This window comes from Labrus mixtus, chromosome 20 (assembly GCF_963584025.1).
Source record: "Labrus mixtus chromosome 20, fLabMix1.1, whole genome shotgun sequence".
NCBI lineage: Eukaryota > Metazoa > Chordata > Actinopteri > Labriformes > Labridae > Labrus > Labrus mixtus.
The window spans coordinates 21,020,772-21,038,378 of record NC_083631.1 but is presented as its reverse complement, the minus strand read 5'-3'; the positions used below and the strand labels follow the sequence as shown (position 1 = coordinate 21,038,378).

Genomic DNA, 17,607 nt, shown 5'->3' with positions numbered 1-17,607 from the left:
AAAATAATGCTGAAAATTAACATTCTGAGCAGACAGACAACTTGTAGATCTTGAAATTTGTTCTGAAAATTCAACCGACTGAAGGATAACAGGTTTAGGATTGTGCCCTGAAATTCTCTGTAACATGTCTAAAAATCATGGAGTGACTTGTGGAGGGCTGAGGTCACACACGGGCCCAGTAGTTAAAAGTCATTTGTCTTCAATGGGAGCATCAGCATGCTTGTCCATGATCCCAATCCAGACCAACATGAAGAGTTTCAGGACCGAGGTTTCAGAGCAGTTAAATGGGAGCTGTGCCGTCAGGTTTGGTTTCTGCTCCCTGCTGAGGCTGCTCTGGTGACAAAAAAGTCTCTGAACTGGGTCACAGCTGTGCTGCACATAGTGGCACCGTGGCACATTTCTCTGAGCGAGAGGCCCTATCTGCAGGCCGAGGGAGTAAAAGAGAAGAGCGCTTGTTAAACTGCACCCCCTCCAAGTGAGATGAGAAGGAGCACGAAACCAGAGCAATAAATCATTAATCCTCCATAAAGGGGCTGTGGGAGGCAAAGAAAACGTATGGCTGTCCTTTAATGTGAAGCGGAAGTGTAGCCCCGTACCTCTGCCCCCACCTCAGTACGGCCCTCGGGAGATACAGAGAGAAACTGGGGAATAACAACAAAACATAAAGAGTCTTTGAAACGTCCTAAAGGCTCTCCAGGAAAGGGCAAAGGCAAAAACACAGCAGGGGGGGTTCCTGGAAATAACCATTATTTAGTGTCTTCATTTTCCCCTGAAAGCTGAAATCAAAAAACAGCAGCTGAAACCGACAGCAGTAGGAGGGAAGGGAGAATGGGACTGAACTCCGACTGAAAAAACTGAGCCCAAATCATTTTGTAAAGGCGAGTATCGATGGGACAAAATATGTTATATTTATACTAAACTTGCTCGACTTGAGGTGGAGTTAATGATCTTTTTGGGGACAGTTCACCCGCACTTCATTCCAGCAAAGAAGTGCCTAACTCCTAACATGATGGAGGTCAAAATTCCAGTATTTCCAGTATTTTCTCAAATAGGAGAGAAACTTTAAAAATGCAAACTAAAACATAACAAATTGAACTTAAAATGAAATAATGTATGCATGCAAAGCTAATTTATTTTATTCCCTTCAGCCATGACTCGGTGAGTTGGAGGTCTGGCTCTAAGTGACTTTGTGTCGCCCTCATTAGCTTGGAGAATAAAGATCAGCGATGTGACGCAGACGTCCTGGTTATAAATTTGTATAATCTATAACTCTGTTGGCCCTGATTGTCATTAAGACACGCTCTCTTGCACTCCTTGTGTTAATGGCCAAATTGGAAGCGTGACCGCATCCCTGCAAAAGGTGTTTAAAGCAATCTTTAGGATCAGCATTAATGTGGAGGTCAGGTCCAGGAGGTCTTTAAAGTGGAGCTGAAGGTGTGGGAAGAGTTCCCCTTCGCCCCCCTTATTAACTGGCATTCTTCTTTTTGCTCAGGTTTCTTTTTTTAATCAGCTGTTTGGTATTTTCTGAACACTTGCAGGCCCTGCTTTGATTCATGTGGTGTGGTTGTTTTGTGTTGATGAGGGGGAAAATAAAATGTAGGTATAACAGGATAAGGAGCCACTGGGGTTCTTAATGAACAAGTAAACAAACACATGCAGCTGGCTCCAGATTTAGAGACTCAAAGGTATAAGGAAAAATGTTTCCATAAGGTTTCCATCAGCAGGATGCAGTGAGGAGTAAAGTGTGACTTCAGACGGCTCGTGGTACATTAAAGGAAAGAGTTGCCTGATCTGACATTGATGGGGGCGTCTGTAGCCTAGCGGTTAGTGCGCATGCCCCATGTACAGAGGATTTGTCCTCGAGAGCGGGCTGCCCAGGGTTCAAATCCGACATGTCATCCTCCCCGGTTTCTGTCTCTATCTCTAAAATGAAGGCATAAAACTCAATTTTTTAAATAATGACTTTGGATTTTTTTTCCCGAAGTAGGACCTAAAAGAGCCACAACTAGTCCCAATGAGCCACATGTGACTCGAGAGAGAGAGAGAGAGAGAGAGAGAGGAGGACAAATGATGACAAATCATATCCATAACATCGACTATCCTGGAGACTGTCAAGAAGTATTTCTATTCCTTTCTAACGGCTTTTTATTTACCTGAAACATGAAAAATAAAATTAAAAAAACTTGCATCCTCGTGCGTAACGGCTCCAAAGCCCTCCACCGATGAGCATTAAGTGTTGAGTTGTTAACAGCCATGCACTGATTTAACCCCTGGTCATACTAATAATAGTGACGTCAGAGTAGTATTTCCAGACCTGAACAGATCAGGTATTTTAAAGTTACACAGAGGCAGAATTATTTACCTGATCACTGGAAACTTTGTGTGTGACATCACTTAGAAATACACCAACACAGTTAACACCAGCTGAATGCAATGTGCGATCAGAGAGAGAGAGAGAGAGAGAGAGAGAGAGAGAGAGAGAGAGAGAGAGAGAGAGAGAGAGAGAGAGAGAGAGAGAGAGAGAGAGAGAGAGAGAGAGAGAGACTGCTCTAGCTGCAAACTCAGCCAAACAAACTCTGTTACGACCATCTGCAGGAGCACACAGCGACACACACATCCTCTAAATGAATGACGTACTTATTCAGAAAAAATAAGTTAATAGCTGATTACAGCAAACTTTGTTACGCACAGAAACATTTCTATTTTGTTCTTTGTTGGTGGGTAACAAATACTGGTGTTGAAAAATGATGCTGATTTACAAAAACAAATTATATACTATAAACCTTTTTTGGGCTAAACTGAAAAACCAATCCAATCCTAACTGTTAGATTTATGATCTTTTGCACCCCTACTGATAACCACTTCATTTAGACAAGAGTCCTAACAGCGTTAGCAGCTATGTAAACTCTCTATACAGGTATGTACATTTAAATACAGAATCAGTAAGAGAGACACAAGACGTTCTGGTTTTGTAGTAGTATAGACCTCCTCTCTTAAATCCAACTGTATTCATTCATGATATATCTGTAAATACATGATGACTGTGGTGTCTTTATCTACATCCAACAACTCAGAGAAACACTTCTGTTTTAAAGGGTTTTTCTTTCTTCTTGTCATTCAGTGACTTGAAGGAATGTAAGATGAGTTGGGAGCACTGTAAAAAAAAAAAAAAAGTCCTCCTAAACCAGGATGCTGCTATTTTTACATCCTGTTCTAGTGCCAGGGCTTACATGATGTCCTTCTGAATGGAGGTCAGGTCCTCTGCTCACAGTCAAGTTCTTTGTTTTAAGTGCTGTATTAAAAGGGCTAGAATGATGTGACAGCCCTGGAGCTGAGCAGCCTTTTTATTGATCACTAAAAATCACACAAAAATTTACTTTCTGGATCATAGTTGGCTTAGCGTTCTGCCTTGGAGGGTTAGGCGTGTAGGAAGGACTCTTGAAATCTTTCCATCAGTATTTATTGTGTTTATAGATTTATGTATTACCTTTACTTTTCCCCAGCATCAAACACTGAATCAGCAACGTTCATCATCAAGACATGTGCATACATAATAATCCATAACGCTTGTTGAATAAGCTTCCTTGCTAATAAGGTAGTTTAAGGTCACCAGGATGAGGACATAAAAACTTTATCTTTGGCACATCTACCAAAGACAGAGCCAGTGAGAGGAGCGGCATGAATAGTATGTCGGTGTAACTGAAGGTTGAAGCCACAGAGAGTTCAAGGAGTCAGTTAGTGAGAACATAAATACAAAGGCAGTCCATGTAGTATCGCTCTTTAAAGATGTGCTAACGCTACGTCCAAAGGTCAAACAAGGAAGACAAACCTGCTTTATCACACATCGGAAAAATCTAACAGCATACAAATTGAAGGGATTCTTGGCACACTAAAGCTGTTTTCACATATGCACTCCTTGATAATTTCAGGAGTATTCTGGATATTCTCGTGGCCTGGCTGCTCACATATGCCCCTCGCAGCGGGAGACTATCCCTGTTGGACAGGAGTGGTGGGAGTAGGGGGTCTCCTGAGGTTAAAAAGAACCCTAACCCAAATGCCATTGGCTATCTTGGGCTACATTTTGCGCACAAATCCAATCTGAACCTTAAACATTATTTTCATTAAGTAAAAGTCTCAATCCTCCTCCCAGCATCTCAACAACGCCTGAAATCAGCAGCTAATTGTAGCACACGCTCGCTGCCGTTAACCCTCCTTCCATTAGCTGATTACTGTACACACACCATCTTATTAATGTAAATCCCCGCACGAAAAATATTGCTCTGGCATAATATTTATTCTGCAGGCTATTCACACGGTGCACTGTCTCCGCCGGCTCTGGAGCTTTATGGAGATTTTTTAATGAGTCTTAACCAACAACCAAAGAGGACGATTTATTATTCCATCCTGCCGCCGCCGCCGCCTGCACCTAAATAACTAAGCAAATAAATAAGTTTTGCAGCAGGAGGAGGCGTCTGCTGAGGTGAATATGCTGCGTTTTAATTTACTGTGTGTGAGCAGAGGTAATCCATCTATGTTTGCATCTCAACAAACATAATTCAGACACTCTGTTTATCTTGTCTGCAGCAGGTGATGTACAACGATCGCTCCTTTGTCGACTCTTTAGTCATAAATTAATCAGAGAGACGGTCTCATCTCTCATCATGTGGCCCGGGCGGCCTGTGCAGCTATACCGTAACGTTAGCAGAAACAATTGTAATTGATAACATGCCAACGCTATTGATTTAAATAGGAAAAAAAAATGTCTTATCATATTTTTACAGGCAGCCTAGGAAATATTTGAACATGACATTCTTTGTTAATCATTCGCATTTCTACACAGCCTATTTTTCAGTGCCATGTTTATGTGTTTTATGCATTTAAATTAAATGCACTGACAATCTACAACTATTCATACTGTATATTCACTAACGTCATGATTATGGAAACCGTTGCTCAACATCTTTACTGCAAAAAATCAGCCGTCAAAACCAAGGAGAAACAGACTAAAACAGAAAATAGTAGTTTAAAGACGGCAGTCCTCCGTACTGCCTGGTTGAATCGCCATTTTTGTCACTGTAGTGTGGTGGCTTTGTACATTGTGATGTAAAAGATGTTTCTGGTTAAAAAGCATCTTACTGTTGAACAAAAAAGGTCTATCTTTGTGAAACTCACTAAAAATCTTTTCATATCGTCTGTTGTTCCTGAGGGAAACCCGAAAACTGTTCAAACATGATTGGTTAATACCATTCAGACTGCTAAAACTAAAATCTTGTACATTTGAAGAGTGTGTTCAAATGCAGATAGGGATTGGTGCATATCAAATTCAAAAGATTTTTGTCAAGCCCTAAGTTCCTCAGAGCTGGTATTTAAACCTCTATAAGTGAAATGCTTGAACAAAACAACTGCATAAGGAAGAAATGCATTTGTCTAGTTTTTAAAAATTGAGAAACAACCTCTGCCACCTCTCATCTGCAGCCGAGTGAAGCCCTCATCCTTGTCTTTGGGTGTCTGGTCACCTGCCAACATGTCCTCATTTAAGAAAACCACCCGGGCTGATAAATGGCAGCACTCTCTCTGTCGCCATAACTAACAGAGAGCAGGCCACCCAAAGAGTCTGCAGAGAGGTGCTCAATCTGCTGCCACAAAAAAAAAAAAAATCGCATCTCGTGTCAGCCGACGGGATGAGAGCCAAATCACAGCAAAATCCCCTCCACTGCATCCTGGGTAATCCTCATGCCTCACTCTCTTTCTAACAATGTTATCTCATCTGCTGCAATGGTCTCTGAAAAAAAAGAAAAAGTGACGAGCTAAAAGCAGATCTTCTTTTTTTTTTTGATCAATGTATAATCAATACAGTGAGTTCATTGTCTGCCTCTCTCGGTCTGGGCTTTATCTGCCGGCAGCAATCAAGCCTTCAAACTCAGATATAATAGATGAATGCCTGTTTAATTAGCTCTGTGTGATAAATTGAGTTTGAACGTCCTAATATACTACAACCTCAGCGATATATTTTATGTTCAGCCCTTCTCAAACGTGCCAGAATTAATTATGCTTTTTTTCCATATTACCCTAACCTTTAACATGAGTGAAGGATTCTTTGAGGGAGATTCAGGACAGGGTTTTCCTGCATGGGGGGGGGGGGGGCAGGCTAAATTTGGTGGCGTGTTAATTTTGGACTCTGCTGGACCGAGTTGATTAATGCGGCTCCCCCGTCACTGTGAGCTGGCAGATCCAGGACAGCCACCTCCACCCTCCTTCTACAAAGACTGCAAGTTTGTGGCTCTTTAGTCATAGTGATTACAGTAACAAAACTATTATACAATCTGTACTGTACATAAAATGATGAGTTAAAGGCTTTATATGCGATTTTTCACACTTAAATGTAATAGAAATGAAGTATATCCTCTGAAAATAACTGTGAGTCATGACTGTCTACAATGGGTGTAACACCAGAGTCCCACTGTCTGTGATGTTTTCAGAGTTTTCAGAGTCCTATCTTCAGTTTGTTAACATCGTCGGGACGGCCGGCTGACTCCTCCCCTCGCGTATAAAAGTTGTTTAATTGAGGGACTAGAGAAAAGAAGAATAACATACTGTACTCACTGATTAACTGTGTTTCTAGATCACGCTCATTTCAGGTAAATTTACATGCACTGTGAAGATACGAGCATAATAAAGATCGCTAGCATTAGCATGCTAACACAACAATGCAGCGCGAGTTGTTTTGGTTTCATGCTGGTGCTCAAGGGCGACATCTGCTGGGTCAAAAAAATCGCATATAAAGCCTTTAAAGAACTTCAGTGATGAGGAAAGTCTGCCAGGAGAATGAATGGAACATTTTTGCATGAGAGTATATTAGACTGAAAGTCTTAAATTTGGGGTAAAATGTTGTTAAATGACTTGAGCCTGGGTACACCGCAGTAAGGACCCCACCTCTTTTGGTAGGGGGTGCAGGATCTACCAGACAGTGGCATATTTTCAGGAGTGAATATGTGAAAAAAAAAAAAAAAAAAACACGACCCATAACTTCCAACAGATACGTGTGCATTGCGTGTCTGCTTCGTGCACAGTACCAGCAGCACAGCCATCAGCTGAAGTGCAGACACACAATAAAGAAAGATAACTATTGAGGCAGCAGTCCACCGACTTCAGTGTACTGCGGGGAGAATTAACCATTTTTGCCATTTTGGTGGCATTAAAAAGAGCCATGTTACAGTCTTTCTCTTCCAACTAAATGGTCTCTAAATCTCTGTCGGGATCCATCCTGTAATTTTTCCAGAAACTTTAAATTACACCCCAAGCCTTTTAGTGACATAAACAAAAAACTTTTCTTTAGCAACTCCAGAAGTTTTTGCACCTCTAAAGTGATTTTCTTAATTTATGCCGTGAGGGATTTATCAGTGAAGAAGATAAATAAGCTCCTGTCTCATATATCTTAGGTCTCTGAAGAAATACTGTGAAAGGAGATACAGTGATTGCACATTTAAATACAGAAAGTATTTTTCTCAAATGAGCTTTTACTTATTACATTTGATAAATTTTCCTCACAAAACTAAAATATATGAAATATTACACTGTGTGCTCATTTTTTCTACCATTTGAAAGATGAGGCATTCAGAGGTCTCCAAAGCCGATTTAAACGTTTAAATGACGCTCCTTTGTACTTGAAGCAGAGTTAGAATATACGCCTCCTCCTGTTTACATACCTGCACAAGGGACGAAAAGCAACATCTCGCTATTTCCTTTCCTTATCACGCCCGAGTATTGGTCTGTAATTGTGCCACAGTGCAGCTTACACAGGGCATTATGTGAGGAGAATAAACAGCGCGGCCCCCAGACAGCCGTTAGCAGACAAGCACAATGCTAACAGAGTGAAGGTAAACACAGGCACCTGCTCATAGAGATTAATGTGGGCACTGGGGCCAGTAAAAACATCATTATCATTCAGTCTTATTTAGTCAGCTCTGCGGTACAAGGTCGGGCCAGATGTTCTGTGGACAGAAAGCAGCATATCGACAGTGTTGCAGTCTCATTATTAGGCCGGAGTGTGTTGTACACACACAGATATACTCACAGATATACACAAAAACATAGCAAGCCAACTCATTACTCGATCGTTTCTCGGAAAACAATTAAATGTTGCCTATGTACTTAAAACTGCTTTGACAAATCATCTAGATCCAATTACCAAACTTTATTATGTTCCCTGTTGGTTCAGAGAAAACAGCTGCTCAGGTTATTGTTGGTTATTGTTCTTGCCAAAACTAAGTGAGAGTAATGATTTTACTAATTTGTTAATAAAAAAAACAAAAAGCTGCAGTCAAAAGAAGACGAATTTGGGCAGACATATCCCAAAATTCATACAAAGTTAATGAGAGTTATGCAGGATAAAAGTCGACGAAGCCTCACTGACGTCACCCATCTGTTACTGAAGGGGGGGGGGGGGGGGGGGGGGGGGCTTTGAAGCCCGTCTGTGGCCGTCGCAAAGCAGGAAATCCTGTCTCACCCTAACCCCCAATTCACACATACTCCGTGCGCGCCGCGGTCCGTCAGCGCCACGGTTTTGCTCCGTCGGACGGCTCGCGCCCATTCACACTGGATCCGTTTCTGGGACGTCAGCGCACCCATGACACATCACAGGAGAACTACAAGATCCCGCGGGAATAAAGAGAAAAACATGCAAACAACATTATGCTTTGTCTTTCTGAGGATGAATTGTGGTTCATTCGGTGACTGTTTTGACGTAATTTCGAAATTGACCGGATGCTCTGTGCGTTTCCTTGTCTGACTTCCTGTCCGGGCTGTCATATTCTGTCCAGCTTGATGGGTGCCTACAGCGTACTCCGGCGAAAATAGACCCGCTGCGTGTATGAAATGGAGCAGAACTAGCAACAACTTAAATAATACAGTATAAGAAGCTATTAAAATATATAAAATATAATTTAAAAATGTAAAAAATAAAAAACACAAAATGTACAAAAGGTGCTTGTAGCTACTCATAATGCTTTGTCTTAGCAACATCTCAATCAAAGTCAAAATGTACCTTGATGCAGCAGTAGATTGCTTTTTCAAACCACCTGAAGAAACTTCCGACTCAAGCCTCAGGGACCTCACCCTGCACTGCATCATGGGAGATCTGAAGAGCTGGTCTTCTGCTGGGCTGCTCATCACCTCCCCTCCCAGGACTGAAACCATGTTTTGAGGCTGGTAGAGCCTCTTCTCCTGTAGCCTGGGAGATGGCAGAGGCCTTGTCGTTGGTACATCTGATGGTGGAGCAGGCAAAGTATGGGGCTTCTTGCCTCAGCTGCTTTTTCCGGACCTCAACCCCCAGGACTGGCAGGGCATCAGGAGGTAGTGGTTCCTGGCCTGGTACTGGCTCTTCTTGAATAGCCTGAGTGACACCAGAGGGTTTTCTCATTAGAATCTACTGGAAGTAGTGGAGAAAGTACAATTGCAGGCTCTGGTTCCTTGACTGGGCTGCATCCACAACCTCAACACCCAGGACTGACACCCTGGCTGTAGGTTCAGCTGCATCACAGCGGCAGAGTCTGGTTCTGGTCCTGGTAAAGGCTCTTCTTAAATAGCCTCACTGAAGGCAGAAAGTTCATCAGCACCATGCTGGGAAAAGTGGTGGAGAAAGCATCATATTTGGTTCTGGTTGGTTCTGAATCCAAAACCTCAGCCCCAAGGATTGGACCCATGTTCAGCTGGCAGGGCTAAAGGAGGAGCTGGACGTAGTGTAGACTATCTCATACATCACTGAGCCATCGACAGCAGTGATGGCTGGAGGTTCATCAGTGGGATTGTCTATTTGAGTCTGAGGCTCAAACAACATGCATGTGTGCTCCACTGTGACACTGGTGATGATCTTCAACCCCTCAGCTTCCTCTTTAGGGTATCCTGAGGGAACATCTGCCTCACCTTCCCTTCAATGGAGACGGCCATGTTGTCTCTTACTGAGCGAGAGACGGTGACCTGACGGAGCATGGCAGATAGTGAGATGGAGACTCCATCCAAAACAGCTTTAGTGACAAGACATTTCACTTAGCTTCTCAGAGGGCATGTCACTGGATGTTCTGATAGACCCAGAAGCCCCGCAGGACTTTGGGAACCAAATCCAGCATCACCTCTTCTGGGCTCAATAATTTGGTTGAGGCTTGAAACTCAACATCTCTCTTCTGCATACTGGTGTTCACCTCCCACACCAACTGGAGCAGAGGCTTCACCTTCATCGAAATCCTCCATTTCAAAATTCCCAGAGCTGCACTCTCAGTGACTTCCTGCTCTCTTCGACCAGCAGGTCGGTCATTGCTTCAACAGTGAGCTCAGAAGGGTGCTGCTTCTTCTGCTGAAGATTCAGAAAAGTTCAGCCACCACTGCAACCTTCACTTTGAAGGACTGAATGTGCCAGCAGATCTGCTTAGCACGTTCATAAATCAAGAGTATCAAACAACACTCTGACGGCTTTGTAGACTCCTGTACTCCCTTCAATGAACTCCATGATGAATCAGTTTCTGTATATATAAAAATACAGAAAAAGATCACACGGTAAAACACTGACAAAAATATTTCCAGATGCTTTGATTGCAACACGATCTTTCACGACTATCTCTTACCCACAAACTCGACAGTAGACCAACACGGTTGAAGCTCCAGTCTTTATAAGATGCTCAGTCTGTCACAGTGAACAGCATTCTACAGCCCAACCATATAGAACGCAGCATTTCATACTCTTATCGCCATGGCGACACAACACAGAAGATTAACAGTGGCACATATTGTAATGTAATCAACAATCATACCTCGTTCAAATCCTTATTTATTGTCCCTTGAAATGAAAAAGTGTAATCTAACCACCACGACAGAGCCACAAACAATAAAAAGGGGCATCTTTCGTTCAAACTCTCCTCCACAGAAAAATGAAGTTCATTTTAGGTTGGGTTTCACATTATGGACCCAGGCCCGGATCCGAGAACGCTTGACCCCAAAGTCTGGTTCATTTGATCAGTGTGAACACAAACGTCCTGTACTTGTACTGTGCCCGAGTTCGCTTGAAGAGGTGGTCTCGTGCACGGTTCTGTGTGTACTCGGGAGATTTTGAACGCAACCGTGCTTAAACAAGGAAGTGGACCGCTATATGACGCGACTCAAAACGACTCCTCTCCCGTTAAAAACCGTCGTATCAGCGTAGCACGGGCCCTTTTCGTCCTGAGCGGCACGGTAGATGGTCGTTGTTGGCGTCTCAGAAATGACAAAAACATCCACAGTTACCAGGATGGACTCGGTCCTGAAGTGGTTGCCATGGTCGCTTCTTCTTCTTTCTGCTTTTTGGGGGATTTGCAAACCAACTATGTCCATACTGCCACCTGCTGTATCGGCATGTGTACATACGCAAGTGTACGCGGAGGGGGGAGCAATCGTCCTCGGGCACGGTACGAAACAAGTGTGCCCTTTCCTCAATTAGAATAAATGACAGTGTTTCCTCAGTACCTGTTCTTATCTAGTTATTTTTACCTTAGTTTTTGGATTGTGGGATAGGGGGTGGGGGAGGGAGTCATGTTGTCGTAGTTTGATTAAATGTTGATGTAAAGCACTTTGGGATACATTCGTAGTATGAAAAGTGCTATACAAATACATTTTGGTTGATTGATTGATTATGTGAAAATGCCAGTAGTCTTTACCCCAAAACAAAACTTGCTTCCACGGTTTGTAGAAATGATAAAACAGTCAGAACAAATTCCATAAAGGAAGGAGATGAGTGTGGATGGATGGATTGATAAAACAGACAGTTCTTCTTCTGTAGTCCATTTGTTAATAAAAAAAAAAAAGCATGACAATGATTTTCACAAACCTAAAACCACGAGTTCATGTTTGATTCTATAATGAAGGAGCTCCGCCAACCTCAACGTGAATCCCAGAATTTGGTACCATTGGCAGCAGTAAGAAAAACAGTTTGAGCCTTTCAGTGGCGTAAACAAGCACTGTGAAGGAGGTTTTAGCTGGTTATGAAACACGCTGAACTTACTTCACTTTGAGGGGTGCTGGTGGGGCGGTGGTTAGTGCGCACACCCCATGTATGGAGGCTGGCGGCCCAGGTTCGAATCCAACCTGTGGCTCTTTTCCCACATGTCATTCCCAACTCTCTCTCTCCCTGATTTCCAGCTCTATCCACTGTCCTATCTCTCAAAATAAAGGCACAAAAAGCCCAAAAATAAATCTTAAAAAAAAAAAAAACTTACTTCACTTTGTGTACTTACTCTCTTGATGACATTTTAAGAAGCTGTAGGAAGTTTTTTTTTTTGTAGTAAAGAAGAAAAGGATGTCCGAAAAATAATCTTCCAAGAAATTCTACCTAAACACACTTCTTACTACACAACAATGAAGTTTATATTCTCTGCTTCTGTCCCTCTGTGATTACTGGTATTGAGCGAGTGATATATGGAGAACCAATTCACCATCACATCAAACATTTAGATACTTTGCAGAAAAAAAAAAAACTGCTGAAAAACACAGGATGTCAGTCAGTAAAGGATCCATATGGGGAACAGAGGTAAACACACCTGTATGTGACCGACAGCACTCCTCTCTTCTTCGACAAGCTCTCCATCACCATCTCTCTTGACTCTTGATTTGTCTGGCTGCGATCTTGCGAGGCAACCTCATCCATCTTTATCGCTGCTCCGAGACGCACGGCGGTTGACGGGCGAGAATGGAGCCGCCAGCTTTATCTATCGCCGCGTCTCGTCAGCTTCGCCCTCTGAGAGCTTTTGAAGGGCGACTTCCTCCGACTGAAACGGAGAGAGAGATGATTGTTGGGCTGCGGCCCGGGGGGTTGTTTCCCTACTCTGACACCATTATTCCATTTTCCCAACTTCATTCATGGCATTCATGCTCAGTGCCGATGAAGCGTCTCAAACCTGTGAGACAGAGGAAGAGAGCCTGTTCAGGTCGACTTTGTAGGTCGGTGGAAGAACAAACATTGGTTAAAGTTTGAAGAGGTGAGTAAATTGAGTGGTCTCAAACATCTCAAAATCACAATAGAGGTTTGGGAGTGGCATCTAGCGCCCAAAGCACCTTGATTTATTAAACAGCGGTCTATGTTAAGCCCACATGATGAAGATTTAATGGCAGCTCTTTGTGTGAATAATAACAATGATTTATTTGACAGGCTATGACATGCACATCTCCCTTCATTTTTGTGAATTTTCCAGCCTCTGTCTTTTATTTCTTTGACATTTTTCGGTTATTCTTCAACCGTGTTCAGCCTACTAGAAGTCATCAAACGTGCAATTATTGATGCAACACAAAAGGAAGACCCAAATCAACCTCCACCTCCCTCCCATAAAACATCCACACAGCAATGGAGTGAGACAATTCAACCGCAGCTATTAAGATATGCAGCTTAATTATGAATGAGCTGATGTGTGGGCGTAATACGCACGGCTAATACAATGGCTCTGTGCACAATATGCGCCTCGGTATATAAATTAGTGCCAGTTTAAGAAGAAAAGTGGAAACACACCACATTATTCTTTAATTACGGAGCAATAATTACATTATACGGCTGCAGGTCACAGGTTGGGCTTTTCATTTGTTTAAGCTATAAAACAAACGGGAGTGCGGTTCAAAAGTACAAGCGTCTGTATCCACCGGAGTTCATCAAATTCATCAGGAGGCTGATGTGCTTCATTACATCTAATGTTGGTTAGATGGATAACAAAGTGATTATGTGCAGAGAATGTGCTAAGAAGCCATTCATCTATCACTACTGGCTGGATTAAAAACTGCATCCAACATGTTGGAATCGTCCTGGTGACCTTGAAAAGGCCTTCTTTTCTTTGTTACTTGTTTGTCTGACTTGTTAATTTGTTAAAAGGAACAAAAAAAGCAGACCCAAAACTCAGATTTGGAAGTTACAAGATTTATCTGTAAATGTGTTTAGCACTGATTTTTCAGCATTTTTCGTCAAGCTAATCACAATCCTAAAAGCAGCGGGGAGTACTAGCTTAGCTGCACCAAATGCAACAAGTCTTTACACCTGACCCAATGGACAGATTTTCAGTAAATTCCTACATTTACATAAAGAAGGTTGTGTAAATTTGGATGTGTTCAGTAAACCAACTAAACAATAGTGGTTCTCTACAAGGCACTGGCACTCGCTTCTCTCACTCCACAGAGCTTCATATACAAAGTGGAGATAGTGGTGCATTAATAATATCCACTTCTGAAATCTGAACTGAAATCACGTGAACACACTGAAGTCTGAAGAACGACTTCTCAACTCGGAAACTCGGACCACCCGAGCAGCGCCTGAATGCAGCATACATGTCTGTGAGATAAGATTGGTCATTTTGAGAAGGCTGTGGGGGGGGGGGAGCCAGTTTGTCTGATAAAATACATTTCTGTTTGAATAAATCTTCAATCTGGTTGTCAAATAGTTTTATTTCCCGCTCACACTGCCCGCCATCCAGAAGTGCAACAGCAGAGAATGAAAAACTTTACAGATGCAGAGTGGACAGCGAGCGTCTGTTGCTGCACAATGCGACGCAATATCCAACGCTCCTGTGCTGTTACGACTCACTGTAACTGAAATAACTCTGAAAGTGTTGTTTTTTTATCTTATATGTTGCAGCATGTAAGCTAAACAACACCATATATTAACTCATGTTAGAAATAAGAGAGTGCTAAATAACACGTTTCAATAACATAATAAAATACAGAAACACACCTTGCAGACATATTTAAATCACCAAAACCCTCAACAGCCATTAATGCGTGTCCTAATATTTGCTCTTCAGTCTCTCTGATGCCTCAAAGGGACAAACACACACAGCAGCATGTTCCATTAACTCGCAATACTTTCACATGCTTGTGGTCTATTAAGAGATTCACCGGGTCAATTCTCTGAGTCGTTTCACGGCGGCTATCTGTACGCTTGTCAGCAAGAATTAATGTGCAAATTAAGCTTTGAGAAGTAGCTGTAGGCTTTTCTTCCCCCCCCCCCCAACACTGGTCTGATATACATAATGGTCTTTGGTGAATTGTAACAGAGGCTTTCTGTTCAGAAGAAGCACAATCACACTGCAGCTGGTAACCGTCAGCATTAAGCCCAAAGTGTTTTAATGACACGTCAAGCCTGCACAGAAAAACTCAAAATACACACATTCTTTCAACTTTTAACAAACTCAAACATGGAGGATGTTATGCCTCTGATGTTAGATAATTGAACTTGTTTTTTTTAAACACTGCTTTTTACATCTTTTAGTATACAGATTGGGAAGTGACAGAAACTAAAGGCCTGTTTCACAGAAGGATTGCTCTACTTTTGCAGCCAGGGAAAAATGAGAGAAAAACATAGAATGCAATCCACAAAGTACGAGCAAAGGATAAAATGTGAACTGCGCTGCCGCACACTACAGACAGAGTCCTTGGTGCAAGCGCATGGCTCATTTGCATATATGTAAATAAGGGAATATTCCAAAATTTGGCGCATACCTCTTCCCATTCCTTTCCAATTAAGCCTTGCTTGCAAATACCATCTAATGACCACAGAAAAAAATCTACCAGAAGTCACAGTGGTGCTATTTAACTCCATTGAGACCCATCTCTCTCTCTCTCTCTCTCTCTCTCTCTCTCATCGCACATTGCAGTCACACACAAAGTTTCCAGTGATCAGGTAAATAATTCTGCCTCTGTGTAACTTTAAAATACCTGATCTGTTCAGGTCTGGAAATACTACTCTGACGTCACTATTATTAGTATGACCAGGGGTTAAATCAGTGCATGGCTGTTAACAACTCAACACTTAATGCTCATCGGTGGAGGGCTTTGGAGCCGTTACGCACGAGGATGCAAGTTTTTTTTAATTTTATTTTTCATGTTTCAGGTAAATAAAAAGCCGTTAGAAAGGAATAGAAATACTTCTTGGCAGTCTCCAGGATAGTCGATGTTATGGATATGATTTGTCATCATTTGTCCTCCATGCCTCAGTGAGACATCCGTCCCTGTCAAAGCTCTGAACAATGAGGAAATAAAAACCCGTGGGCCGTGAGGAGCTGTCAGCCATGGTCATCTGGAGGTAGAACATGTCCGAGCCTCCGTACGGAGAGAGGATTTATCCGCTCTGTTACAAATCCAAACAAGCATCCGGGCAGAACATTTGGGGAAGTAATTAGTCATATAACGTCAGGGAGAACCGCATGGAGGCTGTTTTATGTGCGAGGATCCCCGGGAGGCTGGAAAACCTTCATGCTGCTTTTTTTTTCTTTTTTTAACAAACAGGCTGCAGGTGAATGTATGCATCTCAAAGTCAGACTGTTTCATCGAGTCAAATCAATGACAGCTCAAGTCTGAATGCTGACCTCTGGCTGTCTCAGAGCCGGGAGGAAAAAGTCAAACTTTTCCCCCTGCTAAAGTTTCCTCATTCTCACAACATGCAGGTCTAACAGGAGCGTCGTCTTCCGGGCTGCTTTTTATTTGCCCTTTTATGAAATTAAGAGAGCGGGGGGGAAAACAATCCCATTAGTAATTCCATTTTCCTTCTTTGCAAACGGCGTATTGCTCATTAAATATTAACTGACAGGCCTGAGCCCTCCTTGCATTTTGATGACATTTGTATATATAATTATTTATGACCGACAGGTTGAAGACTGTCTGCAGAATGTCAATCACAGCACTTCAAAAGATTGCATTTTTTAAAGCAGGAAAACAGTACACTGAATCTTTTATGAATTATAATTACTTTTTAATTCAGCTGAAATAATTAATTTCTGCCCGTGAGTGACACCTTGGCTGTAATATAGATTTACCTCTGAAGGGTCGCTGGTGGTTGTGGGTAGTACGGAGTCACACTGACAGCCTGATTAGTCAAACGTGTAATTGAATGCATGAATAACTCATGAGAGCGCATTTATTATTTATAAGGATATTAAAATAATCAAGATTTGAACATTCGTACATTAAACCTGCAATGTTGTGGTCTGTTTTTGTCTTGTATAGGCAAACAGTCACTTTTAGTTCAACCAATGAGTATCAAGTATGCTTTTTTTTCAAATGTGACATGAGGTCAATTGATTGTCTTATTGTGCATGCAATGGGTTCTTTTTATTGATTTTGCCATCAGTCACTGGTTGATATTCCACTTCAATCAATCTAATACAGAAAGTCTCTGCAGGATCAAATTTGCAAGGGAACCATACCCACTTCCAAGATTGACTCAATGATGATCATAGCGTTATTCACAATAAGTCGGATAGCTGTTCTGATTGACAGGCGGCCGCAGGGTGTAACGCCTCAGCTCCAGCTGTCAGCCTGTCGTTAGGTTGACTGAAAGTTCGGCTGAGACAGCATTTTCCAACATGACGACCGCCATCGATGGGACTCCAAAGCGCCCCGCCGTAACAGATGGGTGACGTCACTCAGGCTTCGTCCATTAATATTTACAGTCCATGGTCTTGGCTTTCCCCTGAGTCCACAGTTTGCTCTCATGGTAATGTACCAGCAGACATGCTCAGTGGCGAGCTTTGATTACCAGTAAGCCAGCTGAATGGAGAATGGACTTTCCATAGCTTGCTTGACAAGCTCTGACTAGCAGCCGTCCACCAGCCT

The 17,607-nt window shown here is 42.4% G+C and overlaps 2 protein-coding genes and 1 long non-coding RNA gene across 3 annotated transcripts in view; 2 read left to right on the top strand and 1 right to left on the bottom strand.

Annotated features, from left to right (window-relative positions):
• The window catches only part of LOC132995757 (uncharacterized), a 150,711-nt gene extending 144,210 nt beyond the window's left edge, over positions 1 to 6,501 (bottom strand). Inside the window, exon 1 of the long non-coding RNA XR_009677051.1 lies at positions 6,417 to 6,501. This is a non-coding gene — a long non-coding RNA (uncharacterized LOC132995757). The remainder of the gene's footprint in view (positions 1 to 6,416) is intronic.
• gh1 (growth hormone 1) overlaps positions 1 to 17,607 on the top strand; it is a 188,783-nt gene that overhangs the window by 50,643 nt on the left and 120,533 nt on the right. The window lies entirely within an intron of this gene.
• Positions 12,538 to 17,607, top strand: part of LOC132954465 (basic proline-rich protein-like) — a 33,428-nt gene continuing 28,358 nt past the window's right edge. The window contains exon 1 of the mRNA XM_061027019.1: positions 12,538 to 12,550. Within this exon, the coding sequence (XP_060883002.1) occupies positions 12,538 to 12,550 (13 nt within the window). The remainder of the gene's footprint in view (positions 12,551 to 17,607) is intronic.